Here is a 27,270-nt window from a genome sequence, read left to right on the forward strand (position 1 = left end):
TCTAAATATTTCTCTAAATGAAAAAAAAAAAGGATTCAAGGAAATAAAGGGTTTACAGTACAACATTCAATTAAAATGTTTGATTGCTTTCTAAATAAGCAATATATAAGATTTATTTACAAATTCGATACCATGTATATTCATATTTAGTTCTTCAAATTTCAGGTATCTCTTTCGAATATTCAATAAATAATAGTATCACGATTGTTACGGATTTAAAATAAATATCGCTTTGCCATTGGCTTAAAGTTTCATCCATTTGCGTACATACCTAATATGTATTTACAAGTTTAAGAAAATCTTACAAGTCTAAGATTGTCAGGCTCGTAAGCTGCCTTACGTGATTCCATGGTTTCTTATAGATCAATCGTGTTCAAGAATGAAATCACAATTGTTCAAGTAAAAGAAACATCATATTTCGTTCGTCGATTAAACGTATCAATAAATCCAGTCTATTTTATATTCGTGTATATAATTGAAGGAACGAATAATATTCGCAATGGGAAAAAAAGCAACGTAGATCGTGGATATCGTTGCTACTCTACAAATATGTTTAAAATGCATAAACAAATGATAAATGTCAATCAATTTGATCGACACATCACACAGCCGATATGTTTAATTGAATATAAAACTACGTGAAAACATTTTTGCATTATTAAGAAATACAAAATCTACGGGTTACAACGCTTTTTTTTTGTTGTAGCGATATAAAGAGTGTACACGCGTACGTACGTATATAAATATACGCTTACACGCATGTACACATCACACATACACACACACATACATACCCGCGTTTGCAGAGCATTCGATAATTTGTATAATTTATATACGTTATATATACAAAAAATTGCACACGATCACGTTTTTACAAGTACGATACGTAAATAATTGACACGCTGCGATATAAATGCTTGATGAAAAAGAAACACGTTGGTGCTTTAACGAATTTTAATTCATTAATTAATATTTTCTTTTTCTTTTTTCTCTATCTTCGCAGTTTTGTTTTCTTATTTCCTTTTCAATGCAATACTTTATATAATATTATACGTGACTCTCGAGAGGTACTTTAAACACTTTGGAAGCTAAACTAGTATCCGGTAAGGATTGTGGACGAGCATTAGTCACGTTAAAAACGACATTACTTGGGCCGCGAAAGCTAACTTCTATAAGAAAACTAGCATCGGTAAGGCCAATACGACCGGTACTTAAATCCGGTGAACTTGTTCTGAGTTGACTCTTCTTCGGTCTATACTCATTTTTAACCACTCTCTCAGCCTCGACTTGCAATTTATTATCCAACCAATGTACTTTATCAAAGTCCTTGGTACCACCTACAGTATGCCTACGTTTGATCGATCGTTCAGGCATACCATTTTTTCGTTTTAATTTCGTCGCGCTATCTTTTCTAACGGATTGTCGCCTCTTGCTAATATTACATTCAGTTTTTTCAGTTTTTGTCAACGATTCTGACCGTTTTAATTTACTATTCGGAGAATCGGATCTCTCCGAATGTTTGTTCAAACTTTCAGATCGCTTCAACTTGCCATTGGTCGGAGATGAGAGCCTTTCGACAGAATGTTTGTTCAAACTTTCGGATCTTTTCAATTTGGACGAAGTATTTTCTGATCTCTTATTCAAAGATTCCGATCTTTTTAATCGTGATCTGACTTCAAATTTTGTTAGACTTTCAAATTTTTCAAGCTTGTTCGAATAATTTGAATCGGTATCGCGTCGATTCAAATCCTTCGCATCATCAGCTACTTTGTCACTCTGTGATAAATTTACCGATGCTTCTTTTTCAATTCTACAGTATTCTTGCGCTTGATTCGTATCCGGAGATGATTCATAAACCGTTTCCTTGCTCGATTCAATCTTTTTTCGCGCGATAGCACTTCGATCGTTGTCCGGTATGGCATCGTCGTCCAATCGATCGACGCTACTATTCTCCGTTACCGATGAATCTGTATCCTTTTCCGGAGCATCCTGCACGAATGAAGCAAACAATAATATGGATGAGTAAGCGATTATGCTAAATTGATCGAATGCACGTGTCTACGTGGCATCGATGAAAAAAAGATTACGCTGTATTTCACTAATTTCAATAATTCACTTCGATTTTGTCGAAAAATACTTGCATTTTTTTGCCGATCATATTGATGCTTTTCAATACACATTTTATGGAGACTCGGATCCCGATAACTTTCAATCGAGAAAGAAGATTGAGAGATGGTCGTTTTTTCCTGATCCTTCTCTTCTCGTAGTCCTCCTCCTCCTCCTCCTCCTCCTCCCCGTTGATTTCGCAAGTTTTGTGAATCTCGCTGTGTTATCACAGCATCCTCGTCGCTCAAGGATAAATTTTCCATTGTGGTTCCGCGAATCGTTTGATTCGACGAGTTTACCAGGGATCTCCATTTACGATCGAACGTAGTCGTCAAACTGGTCAAGAGATCACTACCTATAATTAAATCAATTCGTTTTAATAGAAACGACAGTTCATCTTAACTTATTATGGTGCCTGAATATTAATCGAAAGCGAATGACTCAACGAGAAACACACACAAAGCATCGAATAGTGATCGATCGTTCTCGACTACAAAATAAGGTTATGGTTGCGTTCGCGCAACAGAAAAACGAGCATCATATAACGAGCTTGAATCGTTCATTAGAAAGGCTTCGTTAGATGGATGAAAAAACAAACGGTGACTGCAAATCTGATAATATTTCCATATACAACACTGCTATTGTTGAATTGCTCATTGCAAACAGCCGTTGCATATTCATTTAAACCTTTTACTTTTATATTCATTTAATCGATTCCTCTTTCATACCTATTTATATGATACATTCAAATTCAACGGAATCACATAATTTTTAATCGATTGGCAAATCTCGATCGAAGCGAAGAGCAGACACAAAAGAAAAGATACGTAGAGAAAAACGCAGGATAAAAACGCAGGGGAAAAAGAAAGGACGACGAACGAAAAACGAAGACAAATATAAAAAAAAGAATACGAAAAATATAAACAATACGAGATATGAAAATTATTTTAATCACAGCCATTTTTCCTGCTTCACGTATTCGAGGAGACGAGTGAGAAGATTTCAAATATTTTTGAAAAAAAAAATATACATATATATGTATAATAATTGATATAATTTTTTTTCCACCGCGTATATTATAAATGAAATATCTGAAATTTAAAGTATTAAAAAAAAAAAGGAAAAAACATGTGTGAAAAAATGAAAATAAAAAGTGAAAAATAAAAATGAAAGATTAAGAGAAAAAATATTCCTAAGACAAAAGTGATTTTAATCGATATGAAATAATTCAGTAGCGAAAGAAAAAAAAAAGATAAAACGGATACTTAAATAGATAGATAGATAGGCAAATAGCAAACAAGCAGGCACGCAAGTAAGCAGATAAACAAGCAAATAGTAGACAGATAAATAAATGGACAAGTGAATTGATATGGATAAGCAGGCAGGCATTTGCCGCGTTAATCGACCGATTAAAGTCGAACGAAAAAATGGATAAAAGTGAGAGAAACACTAGATAAGATAATGAAAAGGAACGAAAGGTGAAAAGTGTCGTTGTTAAAAGTGCGTTGAGCGGAAAATGAAGAGTGTAAAGCCATTCGTTTAGCCAATCATAGTCGAGCAATTTGCGACTTTGGCTTTATCCTCGTTGGCAAACGAAGTAATTTACCTCGAAGAAATCTGTTTAAAGTCTTGGAAGACAATCCGGCCCCTGAGCCCGAAGACACCCCTCGCGGTGGTGACTGCTCGACGGGCTCGATAGGCTCCGAGAATTCGGAGGGCTCCGAGGCCGGTACTCTCGAAGAGGATGCGATGGGTGTCGATGATCGTTGCACGACATCGATGTCGTCTGCGTCTGACACTGACCCTGGTACTTGCATTCGCCCTGGCATCGACATTGGCATTGGTATCGACATCGGCATTGATATTGGCATTGACAGTGGTATTGACATCGGCATCGACATCGGCATTGGCGATGGGCCCGCTGTCTTCGAGGCGGGGCCAGGGGGGCTTGCGGTACCGTGTAGGTGAGATGATATGTACCACCAGAAACCGGGATTTGCCGTTTGCCTAAGAGTGTTCAACGCATTCGCATCGTCACTAATCGACACCCCATCGAGAAACATGTATTAAACAGCTTCTGGCAGTGACAAACGAGCAAACGATCCAACAAGTACAAGCGGATCTGCCTCTGCCCCTCTTCGATCTTTACACCTTCTCGGCTTCCTTTCATCCATTTATCGATGATGCTACTACGTGCCGCTACACCTTATTTGTTTCTTCTCGATTTCTACTCTTTATCGACATCTTTTTTTTTCCTTCCCCCACCCTTTGTTTAAACGGGACTTTCGGAATGCGAAGAGAGAAAGGTAGAAAGGAAAAATGCGGGAAACGATAAAGATATCTTACGCATGTACAAATATCTCGGTTACAAATATTGTAATAACGAATGGTGGATAATAATAACACCGAGATTTTAGGTGAGATTCGTTTGAAGAATGAGCAGGAGGCAGTTTCAACGTCAAAAAACTAAAAGCGAGCGATTAAGCACGCAAGCATATATCGCTTGCAACGAAAATTGTTGTGGCTATCCAATGAATAGCTTCGTTTTTCTTTTCGCTTTTTACTATATTCGTCGCCTTTATGGTAACATGCAGGTGCGAGGAAAAAAATTTTTCTAACGAAAATAATCGAATAAATTACTTCAAAATAATTCGAACCTATCGACAATAAAGAAGAAAGACAAAAAAAGAGAGAGAGAGAGAAAAAAGGAAATACGATTAAGTATGCACATTGAAATTTTCTTGAACGATTTTCATGACTGATTGACCAATTTCAAGCTCGATTTAAAGCTCGATATTCATCAGGATAGATAAGATTAAACGCATGCACGAAATATAAAAAGAAGATCATTTTGGATATGGTATGATTTAATGTATGATATTATGAATAAACGAAATAGATAGAAGAGAATCACTCTCGTAATAACGTGCTTAATACAAATATGTAATATAAATTGCAGTGTATTATTGCACGCTTCAATAATGTTTTTGACAATTGATTTCTCGCGAAAAATATCTCAAAACGGAAGAAGAACGATGATGATGATGATGATGATACAAAGAAACAAAACAAGAAAGGAGGGAAAGAAAGAAAGAAATAAAGAAGAAAAACCAATAAGATTAATTTAAACAAAATAACCATATGCGTCTATCGTGCAATGTCTATTGGACAGTTGCTTGTTTTTTAAGATTATCCAAAAAATAGTAAAAGACAAATAAAGAATACCTAGAAAGCTTTTTGTTAATGGTCAGAATCTTCTGAGTCCATTGTAGAAAACAAGATCCAGCTACACTCACCGAGAGCGTCAGAAGCAACATTACGTAGAGAAAAATATAAAGAGAATAAATACGTACATAGGATGGGACTATAAATTTCATGATAATTCTGTGTCGAAACATTGAGTCGTTGAAATTGAAATTGCATGTATCGCATATTCCACATTTTTCGATAATTATACGATATATTGACCAATATCAAAAAAACAAGTTTCGGTTCAAGTGTAGTTTCGAATCGGTTTCGAAAGAATAAAACAAAGATATTGATTCGACTGAGGTATTGAAGAAAAAGTAATTTTTGCATTTAATACTAACCATCGTCCGAGACATCGCTCGAAAGCGGTTTCCGTTGCTGATTGGTCGGCGAAAGTGACGATTGAGAAATTTCATGCGTTTCGTGCAGAGAGTCTAAGCTACCGTAACGAATAGACGATAGCGTTGAACCTTCCAATATTTGCTACAAAATATTTAAAAAATTAGAAAATACGTCACGAATTGAAAGCGAAACGTATTTACGAACGATTCGAGGTATGCGAGAATTCCATAGTCGATCAAATTAAAATAACAGTTTCGAAATTCTTTGGAATTCCAATAATCTCGAATTACATAATCTCGAAAGCATTGATCTTCAATCACGAGACGATTCAATTTGCTTCGATACTTTGCACTCCTCGCATGCCTTTACGAATCGTGTTTTTTTTTTTTTTTTGCTTTTAGTCACGATAAGATGAACGATAACGTGTAAACTTACTTCGGTGTCTGTTTTCAATTTTTTAATAGTACTATCAGAGATGTTTTCTTGAGGTAAAATCGTAGTAGATTCGTTTGCGAGTAGCGACACTCGTCTAACGGACGTAGGTTGTTGTTGTACGGCTATCGAAAGATGTGGCACTCGACCGGTCGATCGAGAGCCGATATCAAGATAAGATTTATCGTTGAAGTTGGAAAGTCTTGTTGCGGATGAAAGATAAGCAGTAGGTGTCATTACAGTACTGTCAACTATACTATCGAGCAAATCATCGTTTTCCATTTCATTTTTAGCCAATTGCCATTCCGTCTCGATTCTCCGGCGCTCTTCTTCTCTCCTTTCAGCTTCTCGCCTCTGTCGATTTTGATCTCTCTGCAACATTGCTTTTGTTTCCTGTTCGAATCTTCGTATACGTTCCTGAGTAGTTGCGCTCAAACCAGCGTACGTTCTTATCGTGATCTCGTCGTTGCTTTGCTTGGTATCATTCGAGGCACTCGAAAGTGTCGAACTTGCGTCGAAGCAGCTCAGGCCAGTCTCGCTAGAGAGTCGGGACGACTCCGAAGTCGACGAGACGGTCGAGCGATGGATCGGTGATTGCATCGATGGAACCGACTCTATCGTACGATTTAAATATTTGTTCGACTTTTCGGAAGGAACGACATTATCGTGATTGTTTAACATATCACGGTTGGTAATGGCGCAATCGGCTATTATATCGTCGGTGCTAGCATGTGCGATACCATCGAGCGTCGGTGATCGATCATCGGATCGATCAGTGGAACGATCGATGGAACGATTCGATTGATTTTGATTTTCGTGCATCAAAACGATCTCACTGACCGAACATTGCCTCTCGTTCAATGCCATACTTCGTCGGTTTTGTAGATTTTCCGTATCTTGTTTCATCCTCGGCTTTATATGAAATAGAAAACAGTTGCAACAATTTAACCAATATTATCACTTTAAACGAGATTATATAATAAAATATAAATTATCTATACAGTAAATATATCACATCTCTCGAATCGAAACAAACCTTATCGACTTCGTGAGTTTCGTTATCCGTCTCATCTTGACATTTTCTTCTTCTTTGTATTTTTCGATTAGCAGCGGATATGATGGATGACACGATGTCTTTGGCGGATGCCATTTCGCGTACTCCTATTTTATTTAAATCAAAATGAAATTTAATTATTTCAATTTGAAACGATAATAATGGATAATAACAGAACACATGCATAGACGTACCTTCGACTTTTTGAATATTGTTCAACAAGAGATTATGATTATTACTGGAAGTTGTTGTCTCGATCTCACTAGTGTCTGCTGGAAGACTAAGATTAACGCTCAATCTACTTAAATCATCCAAATCATCGTCCGAAAAGAACCAATCGACCTGAAATAAAATAATCCTATTCAACATTTCTGTTTTCGCAAACAATCATTTTTTATTCGCGCAAATAAAATTATTAAATTGCATCTACGTACATTGTTTAATAAGCTCTCGACGATCCGACATTGATGCGACATATCGGTAACCATAGTAACCATATTGTCCCGAGAACCACTTGCTCTAACCAAAGTAGGGCCGAATACAATGGCTAAATTCTTTGCTTCCATTTTATTAACCTCGCTATGTTCAACTATTCTTTTCAGATGAAACATTAAATATTTAAGAGTTGCGAAATGATGTTCTGGAAGATCTCTCAGCAACTTTCTTATAGTTGTCATTCTCCTCTGGGGATCTTCGACTTTATCAGCATCGATAAACATAGGATATAATTCTGCAGTAAGCAACGAATCCGGGAGTTGCCGAAAAAAGGACTTGAGAAGAGAAGATATTACATTTACGTCGCTCCATCTAGGATCCTAAAAAAAAAAAAAAAACAGTAACCAAAAAGAAAAATAAATAATCAAATGAATTACATTAATTAAATAACAAATGTATAATACACATATACGATAAATGCATAACGATACATTATTTTACCTGGAGATTAATATTTTCGAAACCTTTGTTCACGCTATCTGTTAAATGTGAAATAGCAGCGGTATTACCGGGTACCCTATAAATGCCAACCACTTCAAGACCCCTCGCTTCGACAATACTGGTACACATTTCGACGATCAATGGTACATATTCTGAGAAAGATGACTGTGACCACCAAATAAAAAAAAATTTTTAATCATTTAGAATATACGATAGTTTGTCTCGAAATAAAATTAAAAATGTATATACGTATATATAATTACCGGTGGACAGAGTTCGAGTGGAACTTTAAAAGTAGCACCTTCTGGTGGTAATTGCGTGGTTGGAGATGAAGGAGATGCCGTTTGACCGTGCATTTTTCGTAACTGTTTCGCAACTCTACCTTTCCACGTCTTGGTTTTCGGAGAAACTAAATTATCGATCGTTTGACTCGGTTTTCGAGTCTTATTTATCGGCGATTGTCCGGTCGGAGATCTGTTCCTAAAGGAAGTTAATTTCTTGATACCTTTGTGTCCTGGAAGAGGACTCAATCGTTGACTACCGCTACCACTACTAGTCGACACTGTCATTGTTACAGAGTTCATTTGACATGGTGAAGAACTATTCGTAGGTCCTGGTGTTTGTGGGACAGCTTGTTGCTTCAAAGTGCTATTTTGAGCAATTTCCTAAGTACAATTAAATGAAATTAAATTATAATAATTAATGTTACGGACGTTTTTCTCACAAATTACTTTTTCCAAATTAAAAAAATTTAAAAAATTTTTTAAAAATCGCAAGCTTAAACTCTTACAGATGGCTTTTCAGCGGCAGCATGCTCATGTAATGCTCGTAACCAAAGTGCCATGGATGCCGCATCTTCGGTCTGCAGTAAAACTTCTGCGTTTGGATTGGCCAATCGTAACACGTGTTTACGTTTCGTGTAATCCTCTGCGATATCTACAAGGGAACATCTTACGTCCACGCTTTGAGCTACATTTTCACCGTCGCAGGCCAACGAAGGACTCTAAAGACGTTCGGAAATTATAAACGTGTAAAAACGTGTAACAATACATCATTTTTATAAAATTGATCGGTATAAAAATGTATGCGACATTTCAAAATACCTGATTTTGACGATCCTTGTAAAAGAAGAGAATAGGTCCACGAAGAATACCCCACAATTGTTTCCATGAACGATCGGAAGATCGCTGAAATTCAATAAATAATTTACGAAATATAATAATTTTAAACGTAAATAATTGAGAAGCGTCATTATCATATACAATTATATGAAATATAACTTTACCTTTCCATCTAATACGGTAAATTTTACATGCAGAGGTCCTTCTCGTTCCATTTGACCAACATCTTTTACGATATCCGTGACAGCTGGTTCCCGAGTGTTGCCGCTGAAAAGGTGAAATGTACTTTTTAGGAAAATTCTTTATCAATTACTTATTTTTAATGAAAACGCATTTCTAAATCTTTCTCTAATCTAACCGATATAGCGAAAGGAACGAACTACGCGTTTCGACAAATCAACGATTCCCTTTTTTTCTTTCATTACCACTTCATTACCGAGCTCTACTTCGAAGCAACAATACACCTATCTATGTAAACAAAAATCTTTAAACGAAACGAAAAATTAATTGTAAGGAAGAATTAACGCGCGGTTCTACGAACGATTAGTTATTAGTGATTACTGGTTAAAAGCAGACAAATCGAGCGATGGAGTTATTAATATGTTGCGTTCAATTCAGAAACGTTGACGAGCACATAATAAAAACGCGACGAAAGGCAAGATTATTGGGGAAAACGGAATGCAGCATCTTTACGCTTTTCTCAACATGTACTATCCTCACCGATTAATATTTTTGTTTAAACTTGCAGATTGAGTCACTTCCTCGAAGATGCGACGAAGCGATGCTATATCGTTTGGAAGTAGCCGCCATCTCTTATGAATGCTGAAAATATGGACGGAGGCAGAACTTGATGTATACTCGCGACTGGTCTACTACGATAATACTATGACAGGCAAGTAGTCCACATTCCAAACAGCATAGGAAAGTTATATATTCATACGTGACAGAAAATGCGCAATATACCGTGGATAGACCTAAAAGCTTCGTATTATCGCGACAGTGATCTCGAAGATTTACCTTCTAGAAGTATGAATAACAGGCTCGTAATCGCTTAATTCCAAATCACTGTCAACATGAATTCGTTCACCCCAAGTTGCTTTTAAGTAAGACACTCTTCTTGTGGCACGATCTTCATCCGCTATAGAACGAACAAATATAAAAATAATAATTATTTCAATAAAGAATTCACTCGATGAACAATATTATTCAATATTATTTTACATACTTACCGATCTGCGTATTCTTTTGTCGTCTGAATACAACTTGGTTATTGTGCGTATCATTATCCGATGGTAACATACCTTCGAGACACAAAGAATGTTTTGATTAATTAATTAAGGATATTACACGATATAACATTTAAAATAAAATGATTTAATCCTAATCGAAATTATAAAAAGAATAAAATAGAGAATTAGGTAGATTAATATAGAAAAACTAACCGTGTTCAGTTTTAATGATTTGCGTGTAATCATCTTGTTGTTGACTTCTAGATCCTTTCTCGACAATTATCGCATTTTCGTCGCTACTTCTAGTCGTATCCACATAAATGCTATCATCATTTCCATTTATATTACGCTTTCGTTCAGTGTCGTCCTGTCTTCGTGACCAATGGTGCCTAGCAGTTTCCAACATGTTATTCGCGCTCGTCGACTCCCATGATTCTGCGCTATTACTACGAATTCTTGATTGTACATGTTCCCCATCTATGATTCTTGGATTCGATGTTTCTGGAAATGGTAGGTATGATATAAAAATTGACGAAACATTAGAATATTTTTGTAAATTGAAACGATATTTGCGATGTTAGTATGTTTCAACGCTGTAACATTTTGAATTTAAAAAAATCATATTGTACATCTATATAAAAGTAAATCTCGTGCAAAGTAACGACACAACATTAAAATCTGTGCGATATACAAATAGAACATAAAAAAAAATAAAAGATGAATACAATGAATGTAAGAAATAAAATTTGAGACAAAAGTGAGTGAACGAACGAACTTAAGTTAAAAAAGGAAAAAGGGAAGAGGTGCACAAAAGAGTAAGAGTGAGAGTGAATGAAAGCGAGCGAAAGAGAGAAAGAGAGAGAGACTGCAACACACATTTAACTAATTCATCTCTCTCTTCTACCTTCTAAAGTATTATAGTTGATCGGTGGTTCACAATGGATCTGTTTGCTGCCTATGGGAATTATTCTGTTTCCTTTTAATCCGCTACCTAAATATTCATAGTAGCATATTAAGAATGGATAATAATTGGAAAGATGCGTATAAGAGAAATATATAATTATCTATGTGTAAAATTTTTCTCTGTGTTTTGTTGTTTTTCATTTTGTTTACAATATTTATCTACCGTAATTTTTCTTATATATTAAAAGTAGAACTATTATAGATTAATAAAACATATGATAAAAGGAGAGAGAAAAAAATATAAATAAACAACTACATAAGAAAACTCACCACTGTCCAAAGATTTAGTTTCCCTTGTCGATACAGGTGGTAATCTCCTTGGTTCTTGAGCTTCGGCTTTCGATTCGAATTCTCTTTTCCGAACAGCAACATTTGGTACGCTACGTTTGTTCGACAATCTTGAAAGTTCACTTCGATAAAGGTTAGTACGATCACCAGTCGGTTCATCGTCGTCGCTCAAAAGTCGGCCCGATTCGAATTGTTTGGCTCGTTTCGATACGATTTGAAGTCCTTGCGGAAGTATAGGGAATTTATCGTTCATCTTTTTCTCAGGTCCGGGAGACGAAGGTAAAGAAGAAGCGCCATTTCTCCCATCTATAGATTGTCGTTCACCGGAAAGTAAAGCGCCCACGCTCGCTATATTTTCGTGTATTCTAGACAAAGTTCCAACAAAATTGCTCGATTTGCCTACATTTCGTTGTAATTGTTGCTGATGTTTATCAGATTCTTTCGAATCTCGATTATCGTCACAGCTGGACGGAGTACTCAAACGATCACATACGTTAGGTGTTACAATTTGCTGATGCATATACTCCAGAGGATGAGTCGTGTTAGAAGTTTCTTCGATTTGCTCGTTTCGGGAAGTAAAATAATCAATTTCTTCCGCCCCATCGTTACTGCTCTTCATTCTTTGAACGTTCTGATTAGACGAGGATTTATCGGACACAAGTTTTCCAGGGAAAGTTCTGTTACTATTTTGAGCACTTTTCAATATCGACAATTGTTGATCTTGTTTCGAATCGGTCGGTGGCCAAACTTGTTTCTGAAATTTCTGCGGTCTTGCGTAGAATTCTCTTGGAATAACGGTTCCGTTGTTATTGTTTCGAACAGGAGATTCCGATCTCTCTTCGGGCAGAAACCAACCGATCGGTTGACTCGGCCGTCGTAAAAATTCTTCTTTTTGTTCGAAACTTTTGCGAAGCCTTGTCATAATAATCGAATCGTCGATATTCGTATTTCCGATATTTATTCCGCTGCTCGAACTCGTCCCACTATTCGCTCTGTGACCACTCAAATTTCCGTTTCTTCCATTTTCGTTCCTACTTTCATTCGCTTCGTTCCCGACTAGAGTAGAACTGGATTCGTAAGAAGATGGGTCGTTGGCATGGATCGAAGAAGAATCCCTTCTGGAATCGATACCGAATCTAGAACGTGGCTCGCAGGATCTAAGCGCGTCCGTGCTAAGATAGCTTGCCGTTTCAAAATTATTAATCATCGAGCCACTGGTACTTCCTTCGCTTGCTCGACGTGAACTGATTCTTTTTGAAGCAGGCCGATAAATAGGTACTTGCGGTTCCGCTCGGGATAAAGGAACTCGTGTCAAACTCGAATGTTGATGAGATTGCTGTTGTTTCTGTTGTTGTTGTTGTTGTTGTTGTGGCGATTCTTGTTGATAATGATGATAATTAGGAGGATGAGGATGATAGTGATGATGATGATGATGATGATGATGAGAAGAATGATGATCGATATTCGTCCTTAACGATTCCCCGAATCGAACAGGTTCATATATCGGATCTTTGATCCGATCGTAAATCTGATCGCTATTGGTTCTCGAATAGATAGATTCGGAACGCGTCCTGTCAAAATGATCGTATTTATCATTATATTTCATATCGGATTGCATGGATCTATCGTATGATTGCATTACGGTTAAATTCGATGTATCTTTTCCTAATTGTTGCGGCTGATTACGTAATTTTACTTTGTTGTCTTCCACCGACTCGTAACGACTAATTATTTCTTGGGAAGGTTTAGAACGATAAATCGTACTTTTAGCCGATTGCGTTTTGTCATTACTCTCCGACGATTGTTGAATTTCTTCGGAAAAATCTTGATCCCGACTGGAAACGCCATCGTCGATCAATGGTCGAGCTAGTTCTTGATCCTGGCATAACGGCGTAGGCATTGAACTTGGTGCCGAACAAACCCAAGATTGTCTCGTCCTTGGCGACAAACCAGGAATCATACTGACAGATCTACGTTGCCTATGCCCACTTCTTTCCGGGGAACGTAACCGCGGTCGTTGATTCGTTTCAGGATTATGAGCCGTCTCGCCGAAATATCGTTGCAAAATATCGTCCTCCTTGGAAACCACGAGAAGCCGTAGCCAAGGTCCTGCCTGTTGAATACGTTGAACTACTTTTGCGTATTGTTCACCGCGTGTTGGTTTCCCGTCAACAGAAACGACCCGATCCCCTGTTCGTAGACCTGCTTCGGCCGCTGGAGAGTTCTCGCGCACTTGTTTCACAAATATCGTATCCATTGGCTCATCTATTTTCGTTCGTTCATGATCTGGTAGCATCTAATGGAAATCAATTTTTTCCTTTTATAAATAAATTGTATCAAATTACGTAAAACTTGAATGGAATTTCAACACTTACGAAACAAGATTCTGGCGGATAAACAATAAAATGACGAAGAGTAAAGCCAAAACCATTTTCTCCACGCTGCAACAATAATGTTCTTGGACTTCGAGGCGGCGAATTATCTTGAATCGATGGATTATCTTTCGTTGTCGCTGATGTAACACCGGCGACGATCCCGACATTTGGTCCTGTTGAAAGTGCCGATACTGCAGGTGGAGACGAACCATGTTCTATCTAAAAAAAATTTTCTTCTTTACCTTTTTTTCATTTTTGAACACGTACTTTATAAATATGCGCGTAAATAATAATTTCACACAACCAGTTTATACCAAAAATATAAAAATTTGTATTCCATTTTGAACGATGATACATAATTTTTCTCACAATTGTGACGATTATTCCTTTCCAATCCTTATCTTCTGTTTTTTTTTTTTATACGATCAGAGAAAAAAGAAAAAATGAACATAATATCGCTAATGTTAAATTTTTTCTAACAATTTGTAACTAGGGAAAGAAATAACGGGAATAAAGATTAGCGATGAATTTATAAAATAACAATTGCAACAAAACTACGAAAAATTCGAGAGAGAGAGAGAGAGAGAGAGAGAGAGAGAGAGAGAGATGTGAGAAAAAATAGAAAATAGAAATTTAAAAAAATAATACGTTCAAAAATAACAATGGATTAACTAATTTAAAAAGTTAGAACATATATATATATACATATGTATTATTGAAAATATTACGAATTAGTAAGCAAATGCATGGAATTAAAAATCTTCATATTTAGCTTTCGAAAAGCACTCAACGATTCAATCTTTTCAGTTTCTTCCCTTTCTACGTCTCGAAAATGCGTTTCCCAGATTCGTTCACTAAAATAAACCGAATCAAAGTTTGGCACGATCATTTGGTTTTACGTACCGTGTGCGCCTGCCCAACCAACCCTTGAGAATTATTTCGGTCCTCAGCCATTGTGCTGTTTCCTGAAAGATTGGAAATTAATATTACGAAAGTATCTTAAGAAATATAAGAATAATAACCATGAGTAATATTAAATCTGTTTCGTTTAATATTTCATAATTAATTTCGTATACAGAATAAATGTATCGAAAAATTTTGTTTTACAAAATTTCTTTTCATATTTAAAAGATTTAAGATAACGTTAATATCGAATATGTTTCTCAATCTTACGTGTAATATATACTAAAATTATTATACGTACATGTATATACATATATATATATATATATATATATACATGCATAGACATCGAACGGTTGAACAGCGAGCCATTCTACTTTCTCTGTAACGCGACATACTTTCATGATATAATTTACTCTACTTTTGTTTTAATTTGTCATTTTAACATTTTTTAAAATATAAAAATAAAATATATGTTAATTTACAAAATAAGCAAGTTTTATATTGAACGGAAAAAATGTTTATCTCATGATCTTGATTATTCTATAAATAAAATATTTTTCGACCTAAATAGAAGGTAAAACAATAAATCGTATTATATGTATTACCTATTTTAGATACAATTGAATATATCCAATGCTTTTTGCTTATTCTATTCTAAGGAATATCCATTTCATGGATAGAATTTCTCTCTTCTATTTTACATAGTATAAATTTTTCATATTTAAAAATGTTATAAATAGTTTATAGTTTCTTTAATCATTGCAAGTGATAATTTTATATATCGAAGAAATTAGATAATTAAAATATTTAAATATATATTAAAAAATTATTCGTACTATATTTGTAATCGAAATATATATATATATAATTTTTTGTTTTTTTTGTCATTTTACTTTTTAATTCTTAAATTAACTTATGTTTTTTTTATGTTTTCATGTTTTCTCATTGGTTATATACAATTAACTATAGAATTATATACAATTTAATTATATACAATTTGTGGACAATTCATACTTTTGTTTTTATTCTTGAATTCATTTCTGATCAAAATTAATTCAACGTACAAATCACTTTGCTCATTTCCAAAAATATATTAACCAATTCATAACTGATAAATTAAATCGTTACTAAACATTGACGATTATTATGATAAGCCCGCGATTATTGTGATAAGCGGTAGGAAATTGAGAATGTAGCTTGCTGTTTTTTCTCAAGTAAGTTATTTCGTTATAAAAATATTTTTTATAGAAAAATAAATAAACAAATATATTTATGTATCATATATCTATTCTCATTCTTTTCTAAATTTTTACACAATAATTTTTCATGTTTTTCTTTAAATTATAATTTATAATTATAATTATATCGAATATTTTTAAAATATAACGTTTCAAAATGTTCATTTAAATCGTGATATGTTTTGTTAAATTTTTTAAAAACAACAACACAATTGCAATAAATTCAATAAACAACTCAATAAACAAAATATTTTAAATAATTCGCGAAATTCAGTATATAATTCAGCCTGTATTATATATATGTACACATTATATTTGAAAAATCAAATTGGAGGGAAGTAGAAAAGATGAATATATACTCCGTGTATGTGTGCGTAGGAAGGAAAGGCGGAGGAATGAGATAGAAAGAGAGAGAAATGTAGTTACTAAACCTACAAATACACACCTTAAGTAGGAAGTGTCGCGCTTCCAGTGCTCGCAGCGCCCCTGTCGTTGCTCCCTCGTTTTTCCCGATACGGGAATAAATTAATTTGTGCTATGAAATTTCGTTTGTCCTTTTAATTTTTTCCTTCGCTCTTATAAAGTTTTTCCACACCAATTATATGCAGACGAATCAAAAAAAGAAACGCCAGGCAGTGTATACTTATTAGGATGCTCGCCATAAAAGATATGTCGACAACCGACAAACTCCGTTTTTGTAGACATAATTATTCTTCTGATAAACGTCTTTTTAATTAAACTTTGATAAACACTGATCCATTACCAAACGGGCACATGACTTGTAAATTAACAAAAAACAATACATTTATATAGCAAAGCCATAGTTATAAATGGACATCAGCACTCCGGTTTTCTATCATTTTGAAACACCAGTGACGATCTTTTCCCTCTAACATGATGAAAATAAACAGCAGAACCTTTCAACAAACGCATCTCATGTCAATCGAATCGACGCTTTGATTCATGAATATACTATAGGTTAATTAAAAAAGTTTGTACAAACCATATCTCTTAATTTCATTTTTAACTCTTGTCAAATAGAATGATATACCACAACACTTTTAACATATTTAAAGAATCTTCACATGAGAGTGTTAACGTACTTAATACAATATGATACTACTTACACGGCACGACACAGAAATATGGCGACCTAAGGGAACCCAGCACACTGTCGACAGTGTCGAAAGTCCATGAAGATAGTCGTCATTAGAAATTGAGGGAAAATAACTTTTATTGAATATTTTTATTGAGATATTTTAACACTATTTGCAATAATTTAATTTTGAAATTTTGAATTCGTGAAAAAAAATATCACGAAACACTATTTTCATGCCCGCCATTAATCTTAACTGTCTTCCTCAACATTTAACATTTTCTTTCTTTTGTACTCCCTCTTCTTTCCACCGCGGGCCATCCTCACTTCCCCACCATACTATATTACTGCACTCGCACTCTTTTACTCTACCCTTCTCTATCGTGCAATTCTCGTCAAGTCTTATTTTGCTAAAGTATACATTCGCGACATCTAGGTACACGTCGAATAGTTGATATGGTCAGAGACGACGAGGTATAGGCACAGACGACGCGCATATTAGATCTAACATTCAATGCATTTTTTCGTCTTATGTATCAAAGGAGCTTTTGTTTTCGTATTATTATTATTTTTAACATTACCGATTGAGCATAGCGCAAGATTACAATTATTTGTAACAAAATGACGAAATTTTTGAAAGCCCGTCATGTAAAAGCACAAAACAGAATACATCTGACATTTTATATTTTGAAATATCGATTTCAAAAAGATCGAAGTGTTTTTTACGCCATCTAGCGTGTTACAATCTATATGCGGTATTATTCCTAAATAGACACATCGTTCGAAACGGTCAAATACATTATTTTAATACAAATTAGATATTATACCATTTCGCCTTGCTTTGTATTGTGTTTATTTATAAGCATTATATTATTATTTTTAACGACAATAATTTGTATAAAATTATTTATTATAACAAGAAATTTAAAAATACACGTATATAAAGTAAATTATAATAATATAATGAGAATATTATAAATATTTTATTAATAATTTTTTTTTATTAAAATTAACTCAAATATAATATCGTTATAATTGCTTTTAATTGTTGTTGTAATATATTAAATTTTGTACTATCAATTTTGAAACATCTTTCTATTATTACAGTTATATATAACACATAATAAATCATTGACAAATGATGATATATTTTTATCTCATTTCCATCTACAACGATTCCACAGAAACATATAAGCAAAAATATGGAAGACGAAATAAATAGTAACCATTAATATAATGTCGATCCAAAAATTAGTTTCATTAAAATCGTAGCGATGTAGAACTTGAATTCCATCGGTAATACAAGGTAATTCAGGATCAGTTTCTTCACAAGCTAAAAATATTGAAAATATCGAATGATCCGTTATTATTATTTTACATATTTATTTTAACGATTTAATACGAAGATAATATTTAACTTTTATAGAAATGAATAGATTATTTACATATATTATGCACATTGTTCCATTGTAAAATTGTAAGCGCTTCGGTAGAATGTAATAACCAAGAAATATATTTTATCCATTGGATATATACTGGTAACGATCTAAAATATATTATATATACTATTATTTCAAAATGATTTCATTTTGCGCGCATATATATATATATGTATTCGTATATGCACAATTTTCATTTTCGTTTTACTTTTTTTATTTTTTCTAGCTATTTGATGATACGTTCGCGATTATAACTTAAAATTAAATATCCTACCCTAGTTTGAGAAATGGACCCATAGTAATCATGAGAATATAATCGAATGGTATCAAATAAGCCATTGCCAATGGTACACTTTCAAATGCTGTTGAAAAAAAACATCCTAAAATATATATGTTTACATTAATAATTAATTTTATTTATATTCTATTTTTATTATTCATCTTTTAATTGTATAAAAATTGTGTAATGAAATTTTACCACATGCAGTCGATACATTTATGGTAAGTAGAAGAACAAGTAAAGTAAATCCAAAAGTTTCGATATTGTCTCGCAATCCAGCTAACCAATATAGAATCGCCGTAAACAATAGCGGCTCTATTATTAAACCAGGTATCTGTAATACATTCATTTTTTAAATTATTTCTTGGTATAATTAAAAAATTGAGAATCATATATTTAATAATCGAAACTATGAACATTTTTTTACTTACCAAAGAAAATATACGTGCAATATAATATAGATAAATTGGATAAATTCCAGCTCGATATTCTCTTCGAAGGAGAGGTAATTCCTGCGGTATCAAGGCTAATGTAGCATACATTGGAAAAAATGCATTTTCAGATACCAATATAAAAATAACACCTTGTGTAGCTTGAATCCCGAGTTGATCAAAATTTACAGCACCCATAAAACACAAACCACCGATCGTTGCGACACTCTACCACATTTTTTTTTTTATATTATACTTGCGTGCTTAATTTATCCAAAAATGTTTTCATATACATATATAAATGATCGAATCACTCACCACTTTTTGAAATATTCTAATTATTTGTACCGATGGATCTCTCAAAACTTGTAAGAAATGACGATAAATCAACCAGAAGAGTCGTGAACAATGTCGTCTCTTCTTCTTCCTATATGAGCTAGTTTTAATCTACACATGCACATATATTAAAACAATATCGAATACATAAGATAATATCCTTTAAAATTATTAAAATTTCATCGAATTACTCGGGTAATAAATTAAAAATTAAAAAATAATTCGTTCGAATGGAACAATAAAGAAAAAGTAAACAATATATATATTTATTTCTTTTTCATATTAGAGAAGCCGAAAAAATAAATTAGATACTTACAGTTAAAGAAGATATTGAACTCTGTTTCTCTAAGATACGATCGATTTCGTTGGAAGCTTTACTATTTAAAAAAATATCGCATATCTTGTGAGCTATTTGTTCACCATTTTTATTTTTCGACCCCGTGGCTACAATCGCTATCAGGAAATCAGCAGGATTATATTTTCGCGGACATTCGTACCCCTGACTAGAGAATAAATCAGAGTTGGATGGAAAAAAAAAAAAAAAGAAAAGAAAACGAATAATTTTTTTATCAGGAATCTTACCTTGCAAAAAATTCTACCGCTTGATCGATTCGACCTGAAAATGCAACTCGACCTTCGGCAATCAATATTATTCGATCAAAGGAACTGAATATATCAGAACTTGGTTGATGTATAGTGCATAATACTGTTCGTCCTTTTGCTGCGAATGATTTCAATTGGGAAATTACACAATTCGCCGAATGAGAATCTTGCCCAGTTGTCGGTTCATCCAAGAATAATATCTTTGGATCTGTCAATAACTGAGAAAAATCAGGTAAAAAAAGGTAAAATCAAAATTAATGGAAGGAGAATGAAATGAAAATAAATAATAAACTAAGAAAAGAAATTGTTATACGTTTAAAAGAAAGAAAAAAATAAAATATTATAAAAAAGAATATATCTGTATCGTACTTCCGTAGCAAAAGACAACCTCTTTTTTTCACCGCCAGATAATACTTTGTCGTCAATGCTATTACCAATTCGTACATCGCGTCTATTCGTTAAGCCAACATCTTTTAATAAATTGTCAATTTTTCTTTCAATATCCAATACTCGTAAATTTCTGTCAAGTTTCATTCGAGCCTGTATTAAAAAGTAAAACACGGAAGCAAAAAGTGAGATAAAAATCATCAAAAACGAATGTGAATGATCTCAATCTCTTACCATAAACCAAAGATGTTCGATCACTGTCATCGTCGCGACAAATATATCTTCTTGATGCATGTAACCACTGTTCTGCATCATATAAGAGGAATCTATCGTCATTCCATTTGCTCGTATATCACCGTGGATTAAATGTTCGGCTACAAATAAAATCGAAAAATAATTATTAAAAAATCTTAGCTTAATATTGAAAGAAGAAAAAAAAATAAAAGAAGAAAAAATACTCACATCCCGTGCGAAAAGCCAGAGCCGCTATCAATGAACTTTTACCAGATCCACTGAATTAAAGAGAAAGAAGTTAAAAAAAAAGAAAAAAATGAGAAAAAAAAAGAGAAAGAAAGAAATAAAAATTTCAATTATCTATATAAAATCTTTTCAATAAATAATCTTGCCTTGCACCAATTATTGCTGTTAGATTTCCCGGTTCTGCTGCACCCCGTACTGAAATTGAACAAAATTTAACGAACGAGTTGTATTCGATTATCGAACGAAAATTAACGAAATATTGCACACCGTTATCGATCAATCGTTTGCGCACATTTTTTCGACCACGATCCATCGCATATACAGAAAGATCTTTCCATGTAAGCGTCACATCTTTCGTATCATCTTCCGTAAGATAATTATGTTTTTTACGAAACCATTTACCTTCTTTTGAAACGTACATCGTAATTAAGAAAATTTCGTTTTATTTATTTCTATTCCGAAGTGATTGCAAACGAACAACCGAGCACACCCGATTGAAGCAAGTTATACCGCAAATGAGATTGTCGCCGTGATACGCGATACCTCTTACGTTCCCACTCGATCTATACCTAGGAAGTATACCGTTTCTCTTTATTTCTTTGGTTGAATAAAATCTTGGAATGTATATACATATATTATCTGTATAATTTATATATTTCAATATATCAATTTAATTATTCTATAATAAACGTATACTTTTAAAATTTTCACAATTCTATTATGAATTCTATTATATTATACTTTATTTTAATAAGAGGAAAAATAAACGACTGAAAAGGATTCTAAGTAAATTAATTTAAAACATGCAATGCAAATTTCAAAAAAGATCAGATTTAATTTCAATTAAAAAATCAAAATATAAATATGTTTATATATTTTAATTGGGTATATGTTTATTATTAATTTGGTATATAATATTAATAATATAAAATACGTATGAATAAATGTGCATTGCAAAACAAACGCAAAACAAGATGATTCAAAATCGAAATTTTATCTAACGATAAATGAAAATTAGATTGCATATTGTTTAATATTGTACCGTTAAATAAGTAGAAGATGAAAGAAAACTTGAAGTATTATAGTAATCGAAGATGGAAACCTTATACCTGTTTTGTACATGTAAGAATTCCTTATATGCATAATACATATACTATATTTCTTCATGTATTTTTAAAAAACTATTTAAAAAGATTTCATACTTTTTACAAGAATTAGAATTAGAATTAGAATAGTTCTTTTTACTATATTTTATTCCAATATTTGTTTAATAATAAAAAATAAAAAGTTGAAACGTTTTAAAAAATAAACTATTAATTTAAACTTTTATTTCAAATTGATTCAATTCAAAATAATAATATTTTGTCTTTCAAATTTGAAAATTTGAATTTATATTTGGAAGGAAGATGCATAATATCGTTCTTTAATTTTATTATCGAACAAATATATACATTTTATTATATTCCTATGTTATTATACATATTATTAAATTTCATTACTATTTCTTACACACACACATACATATACTCGCATAGTATGAATAACAACCGGTTTTATAACGATATTTGAACCTACTAGAAGGGTGGTCAACAGAGCAGCGGTGTACTTGTCTTTATCCTTGTCCGCTTATCACCAATAAAAATTAGCAGAAAATAAAATACATCTACTACTATATTCGAGTATTCACGAGTTCAATCGTTTATCTTTTCTTTTTCCTTATTTTCTTTCTTTTTTCATTTTTTTTTTTTTATAAACAACATCAATCAATTATAATACATGCGAAATATAAATATACGAAAAACTTCAAACATATTTTTACAATCTTTTATTCATTCAAATGATATAAAATAATAATAAAAAATGTTAATACAATAATTCTTTTGTAATATACATCTGTTTTAGAAATGAGTGAATAAATAAAAAATTTTGCATATGAAAAATATAATTTGTTCAAAAATTATGTAAAATAAATTCAATGTGGATTCTAATAGGATTCTAACAAAAATTACAAATATATTTGTTCATTCATGTGTTGTAAAATGAATGAACAAAATATAAAATAACAATAACAATAAATTATGGAGAAAAGTAACGTTATCCGGCAAAAAATTTGTGCGCGGATTTTGATAAAACAAAAATGACAGCGGTTATTATTTTTAATGTAATTTTTAATCTATCTTTCTTTTTCTATCTTTGTTTGTAATTGCCCGCAGTTTTTAATAGTAAAGCCAGAAATGCCAAAAAACGAAATGCGATAATTAAAGAAAAAAGGCATACGATATCCATCCAAAAATGTTCCTAAAAATCGAAAATAATGATAAATAAGAAGATAAATAAAAATTATATAAAATAAATAGAAAAAATATATATACTTGCGTGCACGCAAAAAAAAAAAAAAAAAAATTAAATAAATCGAACATGTATTCGAAGCGAAATATAATCTCTCTTGCCGCGTTGAAATGGATATAATATCATAAATATATATATACATGTATTATATCGCGAACCTGTTTAAAATTGAACGTTTGTAAAACCATTCGACCAGATTTAGGACAAGTTGCATTGCTTCTCGTACATGCTATAGATTCCACTTCCGACCATTGATTGATAAGAAGCGCTTCGTTTCCATACCGAAACCAAGATAAATAGGAGAACCATTCAAAATAGAATGGAACAGATCTGTAAAATATTATATATAAATTATACATATATAAATATATGTATTAATATTAAATATATTCCAATTGTAATTATATTTACGCTGTATTCAAGAAAAATCCACCAAAAAGCAAAAACGGTATTATCACTGGTGGTCCGATGGATAACGCCATGGATAAATTGTTGCTAATGCAGGATATTAGATAGCCTACAAAAAATATATTTTTCCATCGAATAAATATAAGTATGATTTGTTGAAGAATTGTTCATGGTGTATTGTAAATAACATACCAAAAGATGTCGAAACATTAGCAACGAGAGCAACAATACCAGCGGTAATGAAAAAATGATCGATTCCCGGATACAATCCAATCATGGGATAAGCAATAATAGTGAAGAGAAGCGGTACTGCTATAAAAATAGGCGCTTCTGCGAGCGTTTTACACAGAAAATATACATCTGTACGATACATGCCGTTTCGATGTTCTCGTAAAAATATCGGTAGTTCTGCGCAAAAAACCTACACAGTATAAATGAAATATACACACATATACGTACATATATACACATAAATGGCATAACTTTACGCTTTATTTTTATATAATTTTTATATAAGCAAATAAATTTTACATTGATTACGGCAAAAACGTTCTGGAAAGTCATATTGGTGAGAAATATAAATAAAGCACCATTGATATTCATTACACCGTCTTGATCTAATCGTTGATTGAAATAAACGATTCCCACCAATAAAGATACCATCTAAAACAAACGATAAATATATATATATATATATATATATATATATTTAGAATATAATTTATATCGATAATATATATTTTCTACCGAATTTTTTTTTTTTTTTTTAAATAGTAATACCTACAACAGTCTGTAACAGACGAACTTTAATGAGGATAGGTTCTTTGATAACCGATAACCAGGAACGCCATAAAACTGCACGAAATTGTTCGCACCAACTTGCTTTATACAACGATCGATTTTTCGAATATTTCGAATCTCGCATAGAATCATCGAATTCATTATTTATTGTCTCCGCTTCTAGTGCAATTTTAATACCGTGTTCACTTTTTTGAAAGGCGTCGCATACAGTGTTTATCGCATGACGACAAGACGTTTCTTGTCCAGGTACAATCGCCAACATTTGAACAAAATAATCCGCCGGATTATAATTACTAGGACAAGCAGCGCCAAGTCTGTAAACATCAAATATTTTTATTACTTAATAAACTGCATAACGAGAAGAAAAAGTATGGAAAAAAATAAGAAAGTGAGACATGGAAACGTACAAAGCATGCATTCGCAACAATATTTCTAAGAGTAAGTATTATTTATTGTGTTACTAGATACTTACGTTTCAAAAAAAGTGCAAGCTTGCGATGTCGTACCCATGAAAGCTACTCTTCCCTCAGCCATTAATAAAATTCTATCGAATAGAGCGAATAATTCTGAGGAAGGTTGATGCAATGTAGCAACGATCGTTTTACCACGTGCTGCAAAATCATGGCTGCGTATATATCCATCCAATTTATTCGATCAAACTCGATGTTACTTACCGGCTAAAGCCTTCAATACTGAAACTACTTGATGCGCCATAAAAGAATCGAGGCCTGATGTAGGTTCGTCACAAAACATCAACGGTGGATCGGTAAGAACTTCTGATGCGAATGACAATCTTTTCATTTCACCTCCGGAGAGACCTTTAATTCTTCCCGGTTGACCAATTACCGTATTTTTACATTTGGTTAATGCAAGCTACGAAACATTTCTTGAAATTAATTATAAACGATATAATTATAAATCTAGATATTTATTCGATGTACCTCGTTAATTACTTGATGCACTCGATCGAATCTTTGCTCCATAGGTATTTTTCGATCCATACGAACCATAGCTTGAAATAAAAGATGCTCCTTAACGGTTAAAGTGCCAACGAATAAATCATCTTGTTGCACATACGCCGTTCTCGATGTCAGTATCGTAGAAGATACTCTTCGCCCATTTGCAGCCATCACTCCAGATGCAATTACTCCACAACCCGATCGAAATGTTAAAGCGTTTAATAATGTTGTTTTACCAGCTCCTGATGATCCCATAATTACCAACAATTCACCTGGATATGCAACTCCGCATACTGTAATAAAAAATTTTATATCAACATAGAGATAAAGTTTAAACACTCGTTTCTTTCTAATTGTTCAATTCTCAATTAATTCTACGCGATAAATCTTTATTGAAATATTTTCTTCTAATCTTAATTCTAATCTAATTCTTTATTCTTTTTGATTCCGATCTTCGTTCTTACCATCTTTCAATAAATGTCTTCGTTCGATAGATTTTCTTCTTTTCAAAAAAATTTCCCATGGCTTTTCGTTTACTTTAGCAGCGTATACGTTTAAATCGCTCCATGTATATGTAATTGATTCGTTTTCGGTATTTCCTGTGGAATGCTGTACCAATGTATCCTTCGATGTTATCCCTATTCTTGAATGTAAGATCGGCTTTAATTTGAACGACGATATCTTGGAATTCGATACTGCGATTCTTTCATTTTCTTCCTAAAAATCATCAAACAGAAATATATAAGAGAAATAAATGTAAATTATAAAAAAAAAAAAAAAAAAAAATAAAAAATAAAATAAAATTCTTTTTGTAGAAAGAAGAAAAAAAAATTACAAAAAATAATTAACTTATTTCGTTCTACTATTATTCATATATTTTATCTTATCCTTTCGTTTATATTTTCAGAAACAACATTTTATAAAAATATCATTTCGAAATAATAATGAAAATAATCACGGGAAAACCGTAAACATCGAGGAAGCCATATAATCATAATCTTCGTTCAAGCATTGAACGAGGCCAAAAGTATAATACACTCAGAATATTTTTATCAAATAATACTAATTTACAATTTTGTGAAATTTAAAATAAATTCACATAGTGTAATAAATGACACATATAAGAATTTAATTAAATCGTTTAATTGCTTACCAATGAAATCGCATCATATAAGATCGTTTGTGGTTTATTCCGACAACTAGTTAAACCTTTCGATGATATCAAAGGTTCAGTTTCTTCTGTTGCAGTCATATTTAGTTTTTTTCCCAGATTTAACTTCTTATCAATTTCATCTATAATTTTCCTTCGAATTATCTTGCGAAACGTAGGTATCACCGAACATAGATATACAAATAAAACTGCGATCAATCTTATTTAAGAGGCACCGAATCGGTTTTTGAACAACGATAAATAAAAATTTAACACATCATAAAATAATTCTATATAATCCTTTCCTTTGGA

The 27,270-nt window shown here is 32.7% G+C and overlaps 2 protein-coding genes across 10 annotated transcripts; both read right to left on the reverse strand.

The window, feature by feature from the left end:
* Positions 1–70: 70 nt before the first annotated feature.
* LOC107994952 (uncharacterized) lies at positions 71–16,826 on the reverse strand. Of its 9 annotated transcripts, none has more exons than XM_028665747.2 (23): positions 16,685–16,826; positions 14,999–15,060; positions 14,096–14,314; positions 11,703–14,016; positions 11,374–11,460; positions 10,683–10,970; positions 10,470–10,541; positions 10,258–10,378; positions 9,961–10,062; positions 9,405–9,507; positions 9,223–9,306; positions 8,910–9,122; positions 8,383–8,784; positions 8,120–8,284; positions 7,618–7,998; positions 7,378–7,525; positions 7,166–7,290; positions 6,133–7,041; positions 5,697–5,838; positions 5,332–5,392; positions 3,713–4,113; positions 2,142–2,461; positions 71–1,989 (listed from the first exon to the last, which is right to left on the reverse strand). In XM_028665747.2, the coding sequence occupies exons 2-23, from the start codon at positions 15,047–15,049 to the stop codon at positions 1,048–1,050; spliced, it is 7,650 nt and encodes a 2,549-aa protein (XP_028521548.2). In that variant the 5' UTR covers positions 15,050–15,060; positions 16,685–16,826; the 3' UTR covers positions 71–1,047. The 9 variants fall into 9 exon arrangements, with proteins under 9 accessions (XP_028521548.2, XP_061938513.1, XP_061938509.1 ...); XM_062082529.1 differs by having other exon boundaries at positions 14,096–14,310; positions 16,685–16,762; XM_062082525.1 differs by lacking the exon at positions 11,374–11,460.
* Positions 16,824–27,095, reverse strand: LOC107994082 (ABC transporter G family member 3). Its single transcript, XM_062081104.1, has 25 exons — positions 26,962–27,095; positions 26,273–26,525; positions 25,791–26,101; positions 25,524–25,722; positions 25,322–25,460; positions 24,833–25,163; positions 24,580–24,711; positions 24,241–24,469; positions 24,052–24,157; positions 23,799–23,970; positions 23,484–23,589; positions 22,813–22,916; positions 21,559–21,727; positions 21,438–21,486; positions 21,274–21,323; positions 21,046–21,185; positions 20,794–20,964; positions 20,404–20,642; positions 20,138–20,324; positions 19,804–19,932; positions 19,486–19,713; positions 19,253–19,388; positions 19,049–19,154; positions 18,781–18,881; positions 16,824–18,668 (listed from the first exon to the last, which is right to left on the reverse strand). The coding sequence occupies exons 1-25, from the start codon at positions 27,058–27,060 to the stop codon at positions 18,493–18,495; spliced, it is 4,062 nt and encodes a 1,353-aa protein (XP_061937088.1). The 5' UTR covers positions 27,061–27,095; the 3' UTR covers positions 16,824–18,492.
* Between the last annotated feature and the right edge of the window lie 175 nt (positions 27,096–27,270).

The sequence above is a fragment of the Apis cerana genome, linkage group LG11 (genome assembly GCF_029169275.1).
Source record: "Apis cerana isolate GH-2021 linkage group LG11, AcerK_1.0, whole genome shotgun sequence".
NCBI lineage: Eukaryota > Metazoa > Arthropoda > Insecta > Hymenoptera > Apidae > Apis > Apis cerana.